This window comes from Camarhynchus parvulus, chromosome 1A, assembly GCF_901933205.1.
Source record: "Camarhynchus parvulus chromosome 1A, STF_HiC, whole genome shotgun sequence".
Lineage (NCBI taxonomy): Eukaryota > Metazoa > Chordata > Aves > Passeriformes > Thraupidae > Camarhynchus > Camarhynchus parvulus.
This window is the reverse complement of record NC_044586.1, coordinates 4815185-4832725: the sequence shown is the minus strand read 5'-3', so window position 1 is coordinate 4832725 and position 17541 is coordinate 4815185. Positions and strand designations below refer to the sequence as shown.

General features: G+C 42.2%; 1 protein-coding gene across 1 annotated transcript in view; it reads left to right on the top strand.

Annotated features, from left to right (window-relative positions):
• Nucleotides 1–17541, top strand: part of CACNA1C (calcium voltage-gated channel subunit alpha1 C) — a 458666-nt gene that overhangs the window by 337133 nt on the left and 103992 nt on the right. Inside the window, exons 10-13 of the mRNA XM_030959315.1 lie at nucleotides 1553–1643; nucleotides 11067–11093; nucleotides 13041–13201; nucleotides 14003–14228. Of these exons, the coding sequence (XP_030815175.1) occupies nucleotides 1553–1643; nucleotides 11067–11093; nucleotides 13041–13201; nucleotides 14003–14228 (505 nt within the window). The remainder of the gene's footprint in view (nucleotides 1–1552; nucleotides 1644–11066; nucleotides 11094–13040; nucleotides 13202–14002; nucleotides 14229–17541) is intronic.

Sequence of the window (17541 nt, the reverse complement as noted above, 5' to 3'; positions counted from 1 at the left end):
AAAACATCTGTCTTCATAAAGGAGCAGGCACCATTAGAGTACAATATTTCATAGTTCTGTCAAAAGTGCTAGAGAGTCCATTACTTCATGTGGTCCTGAGAACACAGTACAAGAATTTTAGATTTCCCAGTAAGTGTGTTGGAGGTATGTGAATTGTTGTGATGGGATGAAGGAAAGTCAGCTCATTTTGAGAGACATTTCTACCATAATGCTTTCAAAGCAGTAACCCAGAACATTTTTGAAAGAAAGAACATTTCTGATGTCTTTTTAGCCCCTGAAAGAAGACCATGGCCACATGAGCATTAGCCCAATGGAAATCCAGAACCTATTTCTTCTACATTGGCTCATTTTGCACCAATGACCCACAAATAGACATATTCTTATTACTGAGTTACATATTCCTGCAGGCTGTTAGAAATCTCTCCAACAGCTAACAGCACATCCTCTCAGTCCTCATCTGAGATATCCAACAGCTAATGCAGGTCATGTTCTGAAGTTCTACCAGACTCCTGGGAAGTCTGTTTAACTCCTCCATCATTCAATTTTAAGTATAACATTTTCTCCTTTTTTTTTTTTTTTGTTTGTGTGTGTATTCCAAAATGGGTAAAGAGGGAACAGGACACATATTGGATCCTGCCCATTTTCCTGCCTTTAAGATTATGTGTAAAGAGTGATTGGAGCTTATGCAGTAGCTGTGGGCAACTGGGGAAATGAAAATGGTGTGGGTTTGAGGGATTTTTTTTGGTCTGTAGAAGCAAATAAAATCTTGAGGTTTGAGAACAACTAAAACCATGTTCTTGAATCTAGATCAGAGAGGTTCACACCTAAGGTTGCTTTCATTTGTTGTTTGTTCCATGGTACTTCTGTAAAAGCCTAGAAGGTTCTGTCCAGCTCTTAGTCAATATAAAGCTGCACCAGAGTCCTTTCATTGGCTCCTTTGTTGGTAATATCTGAGTGGGTCTGAATTTCTCTCTTATACCTCTAGGTCCAGTTTCTAGGTGTGAGGTTGAATCACATTCATGTTTAGTAAATGACAGGTGAGCCATCAGTATTTTTTCACGTGGTATTTGCTGTCAAGCTAACAGAAGCTGTTTATCTGCATGCATCTCAATCCTGGTAATTTTTATTTGTCTTCTAATCATTGCACAAAAAATTGAGGAGAGCAGTGAGGTGGTTGGGCTGCTGCAGGTAAAGAGGCCATTTTTTAAATGTTCAATGAAATCAGACAAAAGCTTCTTGTTGAGTTTGTGAGGGTTTTTACTTACCAGTGGTTCTCATTCATAAAATTTCCAGAAACTGACTCTGAAAGAAGGAGAGCAGCTGCTTCCTCCCTTTTCTTTAGCATTTGAGTTACTTTTATGCTCCTGAAGTCTACCAGCCCACCCTGCTCTGTACAGGGAGGCGCTAGGCTCGCTCAGCAAATTGTTTCATCCTCAGGAGCTGCAGCTGAGGGTCTTTCCATGAAGCCAGCACCTTCAGTCATGCACTCATTAGGAGGTGTGCCAGGATCTAATGGCCATCCCTCTCTTTTTCTTCCCTTTGACTCTTGCAGTGAGCATGCCCACCAGCGAGACCGAGTCCGTGAACACCGACAACGTCCCCGGAGCGGACATGGAAGGCGAGAACTGCGGCGCGAGGCTGGCGTGAGTACCCACACATCATCCCAAGGAGCCCTGGCATGGGAGTAATGTGCTCTGGCTCCATGATTCAAGAGGCTGAACAATTCCTTCATTAAGCTATAATGAAGGAATTGTACTATATTACACTAATACTATACTAAATTACATACTAAAGAGACACTATACTAAAGAATACTAAAGAAAAACCTGTGACAGGACACAGCTCTGACCCAACTGGCCAATCAATCCAAACAACCCTCAGCAGAATCCAATTAACAAATCACTTTGGGTAAACAATCTCCAAAACACACTCCACTTGTGCAAAACAACAAGAGCAGTGAATAGAGATAAGAATTGTTTTCTCTTCTTCTCTGAGCTTCTCACTGCCTTTCCTAGGAAAAATCCTGGGAGAGAGTTGTGCCTGCTGCTCTCTGTGAAGAGAGCTGTGGCCACACCTGCACTCAGATCATATGTCAGAGGCTGGGTTGAACTGGGAGGGAAAGCCAGGCAAGTGTCAGGCTTTTCAAGATGAACAAAACCCACAGGGGGTGGAAGGAGAGGCTGAAGATCTATTGATCCAGGTTCTTATCTTAATTGCAATGTAAACTCATTCTGGACATTAGTGAAGAACTTCTCATTTTACACAAAAGTAAATAATGGACAGAGCGCCCAGGATCAGCAGATCTGATTTTGTAAAATATCTAAAAGAGAAACTGGTGGATAAGAGTGTTCTTATTTTAAAATTCCTCGTTGGTGGTAGACTTTCAAAACCAGTATATGTAGAGTGAAGAGTGGAAGTGACTGGTCTGTTTTAATTTTTCTAAAGAGTCTTGTAGACTTTACAGTGTCTTGTAATAGAAATACATTGAGGGTAACTCTCATCCTGCAGATAGAATTACACCCTTTAAATGCTGAACAGGGTACTGTAAGTGATAAAGAAATATAACAATCAGAAGGGATTAATGCCTCCTTGAAATTACACCACTGTAATAATTGGAGATGCTCAAGAATGTGTGAGATAGTAGTTAAGAAATGCCATAATATGTGGTGCACTTTTTAGCCTCACAGAGAGCAAGTATAGGCAAGAGGAGTCCTTTATTCCCTTTTGCATTATTTAAACAAGAATGGACTTTATGCTGTGGGGCAATACATTATTCCCTCCAAATTTCCTTGACACATGAGCTAAGCGTATCAGTGCTGCAACTTGTATCATGCTGGAGTATTTTGAGGCTCTGTCCTACCCTGGGAGCTACCTTGAGCCCTTGGATGTTGCTTGAATGGACCAGATGGGATCCATCCTAGGGTGATGAGGGAGCTGGCAGAGGCTCTGCAAGCCTCTCTCCATCTTTTATCCTCAGTCCTGGCTCACCAAGGAGGTCCCAGATGTCTGGAAGCTGGACAATGTGACACCCATCCCTAAAAAGCCAAAAAGAGGATCCAGGAAACTACAGGCTGGGGACAGAGTGGTTGGACAGTGGCCAGGCAGGAAGGGACGTGGGTTATGACTGACAGCAGCTGAACATGAGCCAGCAGAGTGCCCAGGTGGCCAAGAAGGCCAATGGCCTGGATCAGGAAAGGTGTGGGCAGCAGGAGCAGGGCAGTGATTCTTCCCCTGTACTGGGCACGGTGAGGCTGCACCTCAAGTGCTCTGCCCAGTCCTGGGCCCTCCAGCTCAGGAGGGATGTTGAAGGGCAGCAAGGCTGGTGAGGGGTCTGGAACACAAGTCCTGCAAGGAGCAGCTGAGAGCAGCCTGCAAGGAGCAGCCTGGAGAGGAGGAGGCTCAGGGGAGGCCCTGTCACTCCACAGGTACCTGAAAGGAGGGAGGAACCAGGTGGGATCAGGCTCTTCTCCAAGGCAACAGCAATAGGATGGAATGACACAGCCTTAAGCTGTGCCAGGGGAGGTTTAGTCTGGACATTGGGAAGAAGTTCTTCACAAAAGAGTGATTGAACATTGGAGTGGGCTGCAGGGAGCTGATGGAGTCACTGTCCCTGGAGGTGTTTCAGTAAAGACTGGATGGGGCACTCAGTGCCATGGTCTGGCTGAGTGACAGGGTAGGTTAGGTCTTAGGTTGGACTTGGTAATCTCAAAGATCTTTTCCATCTTAGTCAGTTCTGTGTTATTCTGTGATGTGCATTATAAGATGTGGCATGTGGAATATATTGTAATTTCAATCTCTGCTTGCCTTCAAGGGTTAGTCAGTGACTTACAAGCCCCCAGAGAAGTTATTTGTGATCATTTTCCTCCACCTGCCTGCTGTTGGGAACCTGCTGAGTCTTTTAGTTTAGATTATGAACCCTTTCCTGCAGGAACCAGGCTAGATGTTTTCACAGCACTGGGGCGGTTTAGCCCTTTCTTTAGCACCCCACCAAGCTGCTTGTGCTCTTGGCACTGTACAGGAAGCATCAGCTGGATCCATTCTGGAGAACCCTCTTTATTCTGCAGCCATGGTGCACAGAATGGGTCAGGTTGGAAGGGACCACCCTGGCTCATCCGGTCCAGAGTGGCAGCCAAAGCTGACCCAAACCTTCACATCTCCATCTTCCCTGTTTGTTAGGATGAGGTGGAGCAGCACATCATTCCTTGTGGGAACCTCCACAGCCTGTGTCAGAAAGCTGTCATTGCTGCTTTCCAGGAACCTCCTGGATGGTTTTGCTTTGCCGTGTTGCTTCTTCAGAATATGTCAGAGTAGTAAAGTCCCTCATACGTGTGGACACAGTGCCAAGAAGAATGGCAGCAGTTACTCTAAGGTTTCATGTATTTTTAATATTACAGCTTGCATTCATTTAATGTTCTTAATCCCAAAGGATCCTAAAGCACTTTATGAACTGTAAATGCAGGGATTGTTTTCACAGCATTAGAGTTCAGCCACCTTCAGGGTAGAATGTGACAGGTGTTTAAAAACAACAGGCACAAGTGTTTAAGGGGTTGTATGAGGGATAACTTGTTTTGTGCAGAAACTGCATTGGGAATTTTGGCAACCAGAACATAATTATCTTAGCTGGAATGTGGCCAGGAGGGCTGAAGTTAAACCCAACTCTAAACGTAATCGTGGCTTAGAATGGCATTTACTTAAAATAGCCCAGAGTGCTCACGGGAGAATGGCAGTACCCTGATTTGGCATTAGGAGAAGCCTGATTTGGCTAAGTCCAATATATTTTAGGGGAAAAGACATAGTAAAATTACAGGAAAACAGTTTCATTTTTTCTTCTCATGTTTGAAATGTTAAAACAGGGCCCAGAGTTTCAGCAGAGCAGGACATGTAAGATTCAGAGAGATAAACAGTTTCCTTGCCACTTTTAACTTCATGTGGAAATGGGTGATGTATAGTAGGCAAATCCAAATCTGTTATTGAGGAGGGTTTGCTTAGTCCTTCCCCAAGGACAGTTGAGGATCCTCAAGGCCTCCCTCAGATTGCTTTTCATCTCTAAGAGATGGATAGGCTCCTTCCTCCATGAAAATGAATGGCTGTATCACTGATTATGAAATTCTGGAGTGAGATACAAATTTTGCCAATGCTGCCTGCCTTTGTAAAATGTTGGTTTCAAACTTGTGGATCTGCAAATTCCTTAGTTATGGACCAACTCAGACCTGCCTCTGATTCTGAGGCTTAGAATCCCTTCTGGTTTCTTTATTACTGTATCACACACTTAGGCAGACAAAGAAACCAGCTGTCATTGTTTCAAGGAATACTAAGTGCTCTTCTTTTTACTGAATCCCCATTCAAACCCCCCATAGGTCAATATTCCTTCTGGAACATACAAAATGTAAGAAGGATTTCTTTGAATGAGTGTATTCTTTTATTGGAACCTGACTAAGAACCAGAATTTGGCCCAGTGTTCAAGAACAGTGAAAATTCATGTGGGAAGTCAGTTGAGCTTTTAAAAAAAGTTCCTCATCAAGCACTAGATTTTGAGAACTAGCATTAATAATATACTAGCATACAGTTATGTCATCCTGATTTGCTCTAGTTGAAGATTAGGCCTGGACTTTTGAGCAGTCACCTACTCTCTCCTGCTGCAGTTGGAATGGTTAGCCAAGTTTTTTTTGTTCAATTGTTGAGTTCCACCTGTTGCAGATGAGCCTCAGTGTCTTTATCAACATTCTAAACTCACCCTGTGGCTGTGAATCCCCATTGCTTTACTATAAACACACTCTCCCAGAGGGCAGAGGCTGCTCTGGGCAGACATGACTGAGGCAATGTGGAGCTTTCAAGTCAAAGGCAATATATTTCTTTATTTATTGACATCCAGCTGCCTGACACCCCAGCACCACCACTACAGTTACAGGCTGAGCTTGCAATCAAAATGCACTCATGATAAAAGGAAAAAGATGCCCAGGAGACTGAAAAAAAAAATGCTTTTTCATTGAAGGCAACTTAGAATTACTCACTATTCTTTTTGTTCTTTTAAAATCTGTAGAGTTTTGAAAGGCTGGGTCTGTGACTGACAGAAAGATCTGCTTGAGAAGCCAGGCTCAAATGTGGCTTTTGGAAAAGGAGACCTTCTCTGACAGCCTTTCTCAGCTCCACAGAGACATATGCTATGTGAGATCAGGAGAGTACCTCTCAAACACAAACTATTGCCTACTGATAAATTGTCTCAAAGAAGCTTTTATTTCTCTAGTTCCACACTACAGAAACTGCCTCTATCACCTGTCCTGTCTGGAGTAATGCCAGCCTTAAAAACAGCAGGAGTTTCAGGAGGACTCCAAGAATTTTAGAACTAATCTAAGAATTTTAGAACTATAACAAAACAAAACCCAACAAATTTAATTACTAATGATTTCTGGTGTAATTCTGCTGGCAATGGGAGTGCTGTGGCACTTTATCAGGCATCTGAATTTGAAAATGGTTTTGCAGGCTTCCACAGGACGTTGAAAAGCATCCCACAACTTCCACAGTATATTATTCCTGTCATGGTATTGCCTTGTACTGGGCTGACATCTGCCCTGCAGTAGGAGCACAACAGCTTTTATCCTCAAGGACAGCATTTGGGAGTGGAACTTTTCTTATTTTGATATGTCACAGCTTTCATAGCCTGTTGGTACAGAGTACAAAGAAACATTTTGCAGCAGGCATCAGTGGGACAAATCCAGACCCAGGAGCAGTGGGGCTCTGTTTGCAGGGTATTCCTAAACCCAGAGCTTCCCAATAGTGAGTAATTTCCCTGAGCCTCTGGGGTTGCTGCTGTGCAGGACTCAGATTCCTGAGGACAGGCCTATTGCTCATAATCAGGAGTAATCTGTTCTGTGCAGGGTGTCAGCATACAGAATCTTCCAATACAAGCAGGATGTTAATTTTCTAATACAACCATACAGATCTGGAGTGCTACAATAGAGATTGCTTTTATACATATGCATTAGCTCAAAAAAATTCCTTTGTGGAAGCTAATGCTCCATAGAGCCTCAATAGAAAAGTGAAGCACTTGAGCTCAAAGGGAAAGAGAGCTTAAAATTATCTGCTTTCATTGAAACAATAGCCCACTTGGCATTTTTGCCTTAGCCAGGATTTCCATACATATGGGGGACAGTTCAATTGCTTTTCCACCAAAGACAGTTCAAACAATAAAACAGGATAAACAAAAACTAACAACCTACACTGGCTTTCCAACTGAAAACAGTGTGTCCTGAAAGTTTTATGAGCAATGGAAGGTTTCCCTGGCAGCTGAATGGTCAGTGATTTTTCCCTTGGTGCTTTTCTGGCATGGAAATTAATTCCTGTGCAGTTCTTGCAACAATCAGCATAGGAGCCAGTGGCAAAGGTAAAAGTTTTCTTGCAGGTTTGCTGTAGTTGTCACTGGTTTTCACCTTACGAGAAGATGGGCTCCTTGTGATGAGATGGTACCAAAGTTCCCATCACATCAGGAACAGTGGGGAGAAAAGTCTGCCAAAAGCTCTGAAACCACTGCTGACTTCAGCAGGAAAACTCACAGCATCAACCTTATGTGTAATCTCAGATACTGCTCTCCAACTTCTTGCAAGCAAGGTGCTTTTGATATTCACAGCCAGCTCTAGGTGTGTGTCTAAAGGACAGTAGCATGCCCTTATGGAAGAGGAATTTTCTTCCTGCCTCACATTCTTTGACAGGCCTTTCTGTGACTTGCCACAGGGAGAGCAAGATTTTTTACTGAATGCTTAGATGCTGGCCTGTTGTCTCAGCCTGTAAAAAAGGCTGTTGAATAGCAAACCAACTCAGTTTTATGTTAGATCCAATTTTAAGGCTATTCTGTAGATTCTTATCATGCCACCTTACCAGTTACTGCACAAATTCACCACGTTGCCCCAAAGCAGAATCCATGTCACACCAGGACTGCCTTCTCACAGTACTAAAATCTGTAAGATATGGCCAGAGAAGATCTTTGGATGTTCTCCAAAGTTGTATATAACCTAGAAGCTTAGTAGAGTCCCTTTCTGTGTTACTGCTTTTCTGATAGCTTTTCCTGGTATCCAAAGGCTTTTATGAGCCCTTATGAAGATGTGGTTGCCTCTAAGTTGGGATCATACAATATAAAAGTAGTTGTGACCAGAGAGTTAGATAATGGTCATGTTTGATAATGTCCACACCCAGAAAACAACTGTGATGTGGCCTTTGTGTCATGCCTGGTGACCTACAAGATTTTTCCAGAACTGGAATGTTGTGTGAATGCTAGAATTGTCTGTTGTGTGTACAATTCCACAGAGCCCTCAATCCCTGTTACACAAAACTGCCACATCTTTCACAAATGCCTTCTCTGGTGTGCACCATGAACAGGGAAATGAAGGCTTTATCTCTCAGAATGTGGGATATCTCATTTCATTTGAGTTATGCTGATTATCCAGAGTTTATGTTGATAAAAACTTTTAAATTTCACCATCTTATCTGTGTGCTGTACATAACAATGTAAGGTTGGAGGAGTTCTAGAGAATTTCAAAGATAGCTGGTCAAACAGAGATCTGATTTTGGTGTTTGTTTTTCTAAAAGACAAGCTGAGTTACATGGCTCCTGTGATAAAAGCTCTCAGTAGTGATCTGAAGTGGTTTTCATTATGCTCCTATACCATCATTTTAAACAAGAGTTTCTCAAGGCATTCCAGAGTTGGACAGAATTGGAGTGACCCTCTTTCTCCCATAAATGACATAAACCTCCCAGGACACCAGAGATGCAACAGATCCATGTTTAAACTCAGCAGAAAATCTGGCCCACTCTGAACCTATTAAGTGCCAGCTAGGAATGTCACAGACACTGTGGCACAATTTCCAGACTATTTGACAGCCCCTAGTGATGCCATAAAAGCATTTTTATGTGACATTGGTAACCCAAGTTCTTAAAAAGAATTTAATCATAAGAGTCATTTGAAAAACGTGTTTCAGATTCATGCATAATGTTTTCAGAAACAGTTATTATACAGTTTATTTCCAAAATTCCATTTCACTCTCTGATTCTACCTCTAAATATAAATCTAATCCTCCTTCCTTGTCCTCTTCCATATATATAGCACACCCACATGTGATAAAGCCTTCTGCCACAGCAGTAAGGCAAGGTGGAGGGAGGGGGATGAAGGCTGTAGGTAACCTGTGGGAGCACTGAATGCACTTGGCTGCTGCTCATAATGCTCCAAAGATATAATTATCACATGCATGATGAGTACTACACCTGCTGCATCTCTTTTGCTTAAATAAATAAAAGATTCCAGTGCTCCCTCACTGAGGAACCATTAACCAGAGAGGTCACCAGAGGATTTCACATTCCCTGTCCATCCCCTTCCATCTCTCTCTCTTTTTCTCTCTTGCTCTCTCTCCCCCTGTCCTTGCCAAACTATTCCTATCAAAATCCTCACCACCTCCTTTCCAGTGCTCAGCTTTCTGCTTCGTTGTGATTTTTGCACCTTTTCACTTCCCCTCTTCAAGCCCTCTTTCCTGTTGCCTGTAAATCTCCATTACAGTTCGTAGGTAGAGATCATCAAGCCAGGATTCTCAGTGAGAAGCAGGAATAGCTTTAACATTAAGGATGTGTTTTGTAGGTGCTTCACTTGGCATCCTTGTCAGAGCTTGCTTTGTCTCTGCAGCACAATTTAGCATTCTGCTCTGCCAGTGCATTTTTTCTTCTTCCTCAAGAGTCTTGCACATGTCTGTACTCTCCCTGCTGCCCAGTGTGTGGCCTAGACAGGCTGCCTGTGACACAGCAGGAATTATGTATTTAGGTATTTGCTGCAAAAGGCCTTTTCTCTTTTTTGGCTCAGCCCATCCGCTGGTGAAACGTTCCCCTGACTAAAACCTCTTGCAGATAAGGAACCTGACCTATCACTGATTACTTGTCAGTAACTGATGTCCTCAAGCAGGGACAGGACCATTGTTAGGGCTGCTACAGTAAGAAGTGTTAGATGCTTGGAGAATTACATTTTCCCCTCTCTACTAACAGTGAATCCAATTTTAGGGCAGTGCAGTAAGACCTCTGCTGACTGCTGTCAACAATGACCCACTTTCCTGTCATAGAGGGAACCTTAAGGAATGCTTCAACCCAGCAGAAACACTTTTTCCATAGTCATTCCCCAGAGTTTGATTTCTGCTGCTATTGGTGGTAGATTTTGCAGCTCCACAAGTCAGCTCTGACTCACAGCATTGTATCCATATACATCTGTTTCCCTCTGTGCACCATTATGCATTCACCAAAAGACAGCCAAAGTGTTCAAAGGCCTTACAGGACACGTGTCAAGCAGAGCAAGGTAGTGGTTTAAAGACTGGGGCCTATTTCTAGCTTTGCCTGTGACTTTTCATAAAAGATTAATGACATTATGTAGGTGAATAAATCCAAATGCATGGAATTAGATATTTAAACATATATATATCTATAGTGGGAATATGGCCAAATTTTCTGGAATACTTAATTCTCAAAATTTCATTGCTAGCAACAGAATCTATTATTGTACAGACCCATTTGAATGCAAACTGATTTACATAAATAACCAAGACAAATAAGCGTTAGTATCTAAGTTTGAAAATATTTGCCATGCACTGTGTTTCCTTCAATTACTGAAAAAAAGCTTTATTTTTACCATTTTTATTTCATAATGTGTGTATACCTCCTGAAGTGACAGGTGATGTGTGAAAGCAACAAGTCTGTCTGTATAAAGTCATACATATTTTAATATTAAAAAAATAGTGCCAAAAAAAATAGTCATACTTCAGAAATAAATTTGGTAGCAGTTGTAGAGTTCACTGATATCTACAGGTGGTAGAATGCCACCATGACTTCTGCTTCATGAGTCCCACCAAAACACAAGATTTGGTTATTGGGGAATTCTAGCCATGCCCAGTGCCTACATTGACTTACAACAGATGGAAGAGAAAACAGCATGGGTTAAAAAAATACATTGAGCTTAACTTTGTTTCTTTCTATTGCTGTTTTCACAAAAGCCTGGGAGGTGTGGGGCAGCTTCAGAGACCCTAATGGCAATTCTTGTCTTTCAGGCATCGGATCTCAAAGTCAAAATTTAGGTAAGTAAAACTGACTTTTGCTTTTCCTCCTTTCTACCATTTTTGCTCTTTTCTGAAGTGGTTTACACCAGCATTGCTGGGATGCAGTGGTGATTCTAAGAGATCCTGATAAATATGTCAGATTTTAGTCAAATTTTTTCTTAGCTTCACACTGAAATAAGGCACAGGGACTACTGACTACTGAAGTACCTATCTATGCTACCTAAGTATCTCAAACCATAAAATACAAAATCAGAAATAAAAACCCAGTTCAACCACATAATTCTACTACATCCATCAACATCAGCCCTGTCAGCTCAAGGCTCTCTTTGTTGAACTTCTCTGCTTTGTTGATTGTAAAGATTTCACCTGATGAAGTTGGCACCTTACTTGTGAAATTCTCCCGTTCAGCCTGGGACATGGGGATCTTCTCTGATGGTGTTTGGTTTTCTGTTGACTCGGAGCTTTTGGAAAAGTGAAGCAGTCCTAAGATGGCTATTTCTGGGGTTTCACTGGAGAGACTGACTGGACTCATGGAACTTGGTAGCTAAGGTCCATTTCTACCCCTTTGGCAGGATCTCAGCTGCCTCCATAACCCTGAATTCAAAGTCAGGTTTATAAAATACTAAATAAATTTTCAGAATAACTGGAGAAGTGTGTAACTGAGTCCTTCTGCTCACCTAAGGAGCAATGAGTAATGTCAACTTGGGAAGCACATGTGTGACATCCCCATGTAAAGAGAGAAAGAAAAGCACAGAGAACACCATACATTGTCATGTGCGTGCACATTTGTGCACAAGTACACACAAAAGCAGGTGAGGTTGAAAATAGTTTAATGACAACTTTAATGTCTAAGTGTGGTGCCCACTTTGGAAGTTGGGAAGATTATTTCTTGTCCCAAATCCACTGCAAAACACACAGTGTATCTGTTTGTGATAGACTGCGTGCCTTAGTAAATTGCAAAGGTAAAACATCCTAGATTGGACCACCTGTTAAAATGTTGTTGCAAAATCCTTGATCACATTGTGTTTACATGGTCTGGCTTTAGTTCCTATGGATGAGAACCCCGATCTCAAGCATGGCTATAGTTTGCCACTGAAAATTATACACAAGGCAAGAGTAGGCAAGAAAAGTTCTTTCTCCTGTAACTTGGTGTATGTGTGTGTCACTTCAGACACACACACATATGTATGTAGCACCTATATAAAACTATTAGATTTATTATACAGTGGCAAGTGTTGCCTGGAAACTGGTTGCTATGCAAGTTAAATTCTGAAGAGTAGGAGGTGTGTAATTAGCTTTAAATATCTTCTGTGGTTAGTAATTACCCTGAGAAATCAGTGACACAAGGGGATGTGTTCATGGAAGGCAAACTTTAAGAACTCCCTTGATTAGCAAATGGTACCCTTAGTTCCCTTAGTCACCTTTGCATGAAGGTGAGATGCTGAAGCCCCCTAAACTTTGGGATTTTTTTCAGAACTAGCCCTTCTATTGGGTTTACTCCTGAATGTTGCTGAATGCTGGAAATGTTCTTTGGATTTTATTTTACCTTACCTCTCCAAAAACTTAATCTTTCAGCTCCATGTGATGGAGTATCTTTCTATTGACTGTCCTGAGGCTGAGCAAGGTGCTGTTGCAGGCCACCAGAATCAAGTACAAGGAGAATATTTATTTTTGTGGCAACTGAGCTAAAAAATCTCTTGAGGTTTCTGCAGTGGATGTCTTACTCAGATAAAAGTATTGCTTGAAGCTCTTGCAAATTGGTTTAGGACAAACTTTATTCCTATAGCTACAGGAGGGATGTTCACAAGTGTCGACTCAGATGAGAGAGTGTTTCTCAGGGTGAACTTGAGTTACTCCCTACCATTCTTGAACAATAAATCAAGACTAGAGTCTCCCTTAACAGGGAGCTGCAATAGCCTAAAGATCCCTCTCTGAAAAGAACTTTCCCTTCTTCAATTTTTCAAGTCGCTACTGGCGCCGATGGAATCGATTCTGCAGAAGGAAGTGCCGTGCTGCTGTCAAGTCCAATGTTTTCTATTGGCTGGTGATCTTCCTCGTGTTTCTCAACACCCTCACCATTGCCTCTGAGCACTACAACCAGCCAGACTGGCTCACGGAGGTCCAAGGTGAGGAGGAGCTGGTGGTTCTGTTTATTATGGAGGATGTCAAAAAAGGGAGCTGAGAGAAGAGCTGATGCATTAAACCACACAGTGTCAAAGGAGAATGCACAGCTCCAAGCAGTCCTGTGTCTGTGGAGGATCCTAAAAAATACAATTAACTCACCTGCCTGTGGTGGGAGAAGTTACAGAAAAAAATGTGAAACCTCCTTTCCAGCCAAAGCAGTGTTCCATTGGGTGTAAATGAAATCAGGAGATTATGCTAAATTTATATTTGCAGCAACTGGATTCCCAGTTTATGGATAGCTACTGGGAACTCCACATTGTCCAAGGTTTCCCCTGAAATGGCCTTTATGATAAATTCTAATTATTAGGGAGGTGATAAAGAGTGATATGTAAAGTTCTTCTGTCTGCAGAACAGCTGAATTCTCTCTGGAGGTGAGAGCAGCTGAAAAGGCTTAATTAAGCAACAGTAGGTAGCACAGCAGCTCTTCTATTCCCACTCTCCTCTGCAGATGACGAGTGTGAAGGCAGGTTGTGCAGGGAAGGCGTGTCCCTGCCACTGGAGGTTGTGTAATACATTGCAGCTGTATGTGCAGTACATGAGAACTGCTGCAACCCTCTTGCTAAAACATTTCTGTGAATGAGATGCCCACGCTTTTCTTTGCGCCCATTCTTTGACCCAAGCTGTACAAAGTTAACTTTTAAGGCTGATCCTTAAAATGCTTTCTTAGAAGCAAGGCCCAATGATTAGTTGTGATGATCTTTTGACTAAGTTTCCTTAATCTGTTTCTTTTTGCTTTCCATGAGACACTGCCAATAAGGTGCTGCTAGCTCTTTTCACGGCAGAGATGCTGCTGAAGATGTACAGCCTTGGGCTCCAGGCCTACTTTGTGTCCCTCTTCAACCGCTTCGACTGTTTCATCGTGTGTGGAGGCATCCTGGAAACCATCCTGGTGGAGACAAAGATCATGTCACCCCTGGGCATTTCGGTCTTGAGATGTGTGAGACTCCTCAGAATATTTAAAATCACAAGGTACTTTATTGCTTCTTTGGGGCAGGAGGAGGGCTGCTGCTCGATGCACAACATGTATGGGTATTTTCACTTTTTCTATCACTAATTAGGTAGTGAGAGTGCTAGATTAACAGTCCTCATCTTCTGAAGTCTGTAACAGGGTGGGGGAGGGCTGTACAGACTGGACATCTATCCCCAACATGAGGGATGAGGAGTCTGGCACAGGCAGCTGGAGACACCTGATACCACATGAAGTGTTAAACTGAAATCTGGAATAGTGTGAACTGAGCTCAGGCTCTTACATTTCTCTGCAAAAGACCAAAACAGCAGATAGCCTTGTGACCTCCTCTGACGCTTTTTGATGACAGAGAGGAGCCTGAAAGGCTTCCAGCCAAAACAGCATTTGAGTGAGGAGCCCATGCCAGCTCCAGCAGACTCAACAGTGACCCGAGTGGGAGACGGTGTCAATACCAGCAGCTATAGGCAAAAGATGTTGCCACCTATTCCCCTTCCAAAGAGTCCTCACAAAGCAGCAACTTTATGAAGAAACCAGACTTTTTCCAGTTTCCAATATCTCCTCTTTTCCCTTTTCATTCTTTCCCCTCTCCCCCTGCATAAAGGCACAGTGATATCTATTAAACAGTCACTGCTTGCTGAGCCAGGTACCTCCAAAACACCAGCTTGGTTTGGGAGGGCTTTTTCAGTCTGAGGGGAGTTTGTAGGAGAGATCAGCTCCAAACTTACCCAGTGCTCTTGCAACAAATCCATCCAAGCTCTTGCCCCAAGCAGCACAAGGTCTGCCCTTTCCCATGTGGGCACCAGCCAGCACCTTACAAAAAGCTTGACTGAGGTGGTGAAAGAGTTCTTTTTCTGCCTGCTCAGCCATGAAAGTGTCCCTACAATCCCTGTAACACTCCCCCCACCCCCACCAGAGGAAATTTCTGACAAATTTGAGATAGAAAACACAGCACATGAGAAAAACAAGTAAAAAACTGGAAGATGGTCAAGATGGCTGAGCTGAGAGGCAGAAAGAAAACAACAGACTTGGACTTGTGCATCATGCAAGATTTGTCCTTAAAGCTTCTGAGGCTCAGATCTCTGGCAGGATGGATGGATCTCAGGGTCAGATGGCAGAGACAGAAAATTGGTTCACAGTCTCAGAGAGAGAGGCCAAAGCAAGCCTATAACTGCTCCAAAACGGGGGAAAAAAGTGTTTGGATGTGTGATCATAGAAGAGGAGAAAACCTTCCAGAGGGGAATGTTCCCTCCCAGAGAGGGGAAACAAGAGTTTCCAGCAAGAAAGAAATAGTGGGGATCTCTGGTCTGGGGATTGTTTTTCCTGGATCCATCCATTCCCAAGTCCCAGGAAAGCAGTAGCTGTTTCAGGCACTGGGTAATCAGATACACCCAGGGCAACATACCAACAGCTATAAAAGCATGAGCTTCAACATAGCATCCTGGAGAGGTCATTGTTTTTTCAAGACATGTCTCCAATCCTATATAAGCTAGCTAAGAGAATTCTCTAATAGAAAGGCAAACACTGAGAGAATATCATTAAAACTTTAGAAAGCCTGAGCTGGTGGAGTACTCATAAATTCCTAAAGCTCCTGGCAGAAATGGGATGATGGAGCCAATCAGCAGTAGGACTGGTTACATTTGCCTTCACTCTGCAGCACAATTAAAATACAATTTTGCCTGGAAAAAGTGTTACCTGGAATATGTCTCCTGCAATTTGTGCATGGGTCTGTGTGTAAAGCACAGAGCTAAGGAGGAACTCATGATGCATAATGTATTAATCAGATTTTTCTTTCTTTCTTTCCTGTTCCTAAAAGATTGACAAGTAGGCTGCAGTAGCTTCAAATTTATATGTTTTGTAATTATTCATAATTTTCTTCATAACTCTTCACTCTGTGGGTGAAGTTCACCCTCATGTGGAAGGCCCTACCATGAGCCTCCAAAGCAGTATTTTAGGCTCACTCATGCCTTACTGCAGGACAGAATACTTTGGCATTAAAGCCAAACTTTTATCTTCTCTAGTAAATTACACATTTTTCTATTGTTCACTCAGCTCTAAATACAATGAGGATTTATTAATCACATTATCAGCACTGGTGGAATACCCCACCTGAGTGCCATGATAATTCAGAAAGATACAACACTGTAAAGCTGGGAGGGACAGGAGGAATTATAGAATTATTTGGTTTATATCAAACAATTATATAGAATTATTACTATTTGACATCAAACAATAATTATAGAATTATTTGGTTTATATCAAACATACGTTCATGAGCATATGGGGACATACAGTGGAAGTGAGAATAGTGATAATCCAGGATATTAAAAAGGTACAAAGCAGGAAAATTACTCTGGTGAGAATATATCAGAAGGTAGACTATTCTTTATATATTTACATAGATTTTCCATGATAAACACCATGCACAAACAAATTCTGGGTCATCAAGTTGATACAATTCTACAAGAAACATAAAAATAGCTCCATAATAGAATAGAAACAAATAAAGATACCATCAGATGAACAATGCACCATTTTAGAAACACCATTTAGAATTTCAAGACCAAACATTTCTTCCAAAATTATAAATACATTAGACAAGCAGACAATGTAATCTGTTTTATTCTCCCTAATTTTTAAAGTGCTGTGCAGAACATCTCAATTTGCTATGAGAAGACAGATTATTTTCTCATTATAAATAATCCTTTACTGCTTTATATGTATTATAGCCCTTTGTATTTAAAAAATAAATCATATAATTTCTGACAGCATACAGAAATTTGATGTTTTATACCTAATCCTGCCACTAGGTAAGTCACTGTTAATTGTAGGGAGGAGAGACAGGGTGCCCCATTTTTTGTACTTTCTGTCAAAAATCACTGTCAAAATGATTTTATATGGGATGAACAGGGTGGGAAGCTTCCCTATAATGAGTCTGTTGCTGCTGCTTTGAACCCTGCATCTGTGATTGCCAGAGATGGGATCCTAAAGCTATAGGGGAAGGCAATGGAGAGAGAGGGGAGGGAAGAGAGCAGAACAGGCTAAGTTCTAACCCAGTTGTGCAATTGATTGTTGTGTGAGGTGTTGAACAAACCACTTGACTTCTCTGCATCATTGCTCCACTTTGACCAGGGATCACAATGAGGTCCTGCTCACCTGGGGGTCTGCAGGTCCTTGTTCATGGCACCATCAAGGGCCCAGGATCTGCAGTGGGGACTGTCAATCCATTTCCCCATAAATCTGAGGCAGCAGCGCTGCTTTCTCTCATGCTTCCCACTAAAACCTGCCTGGTCCAAACCCTCCTATTCCATCCAGCAT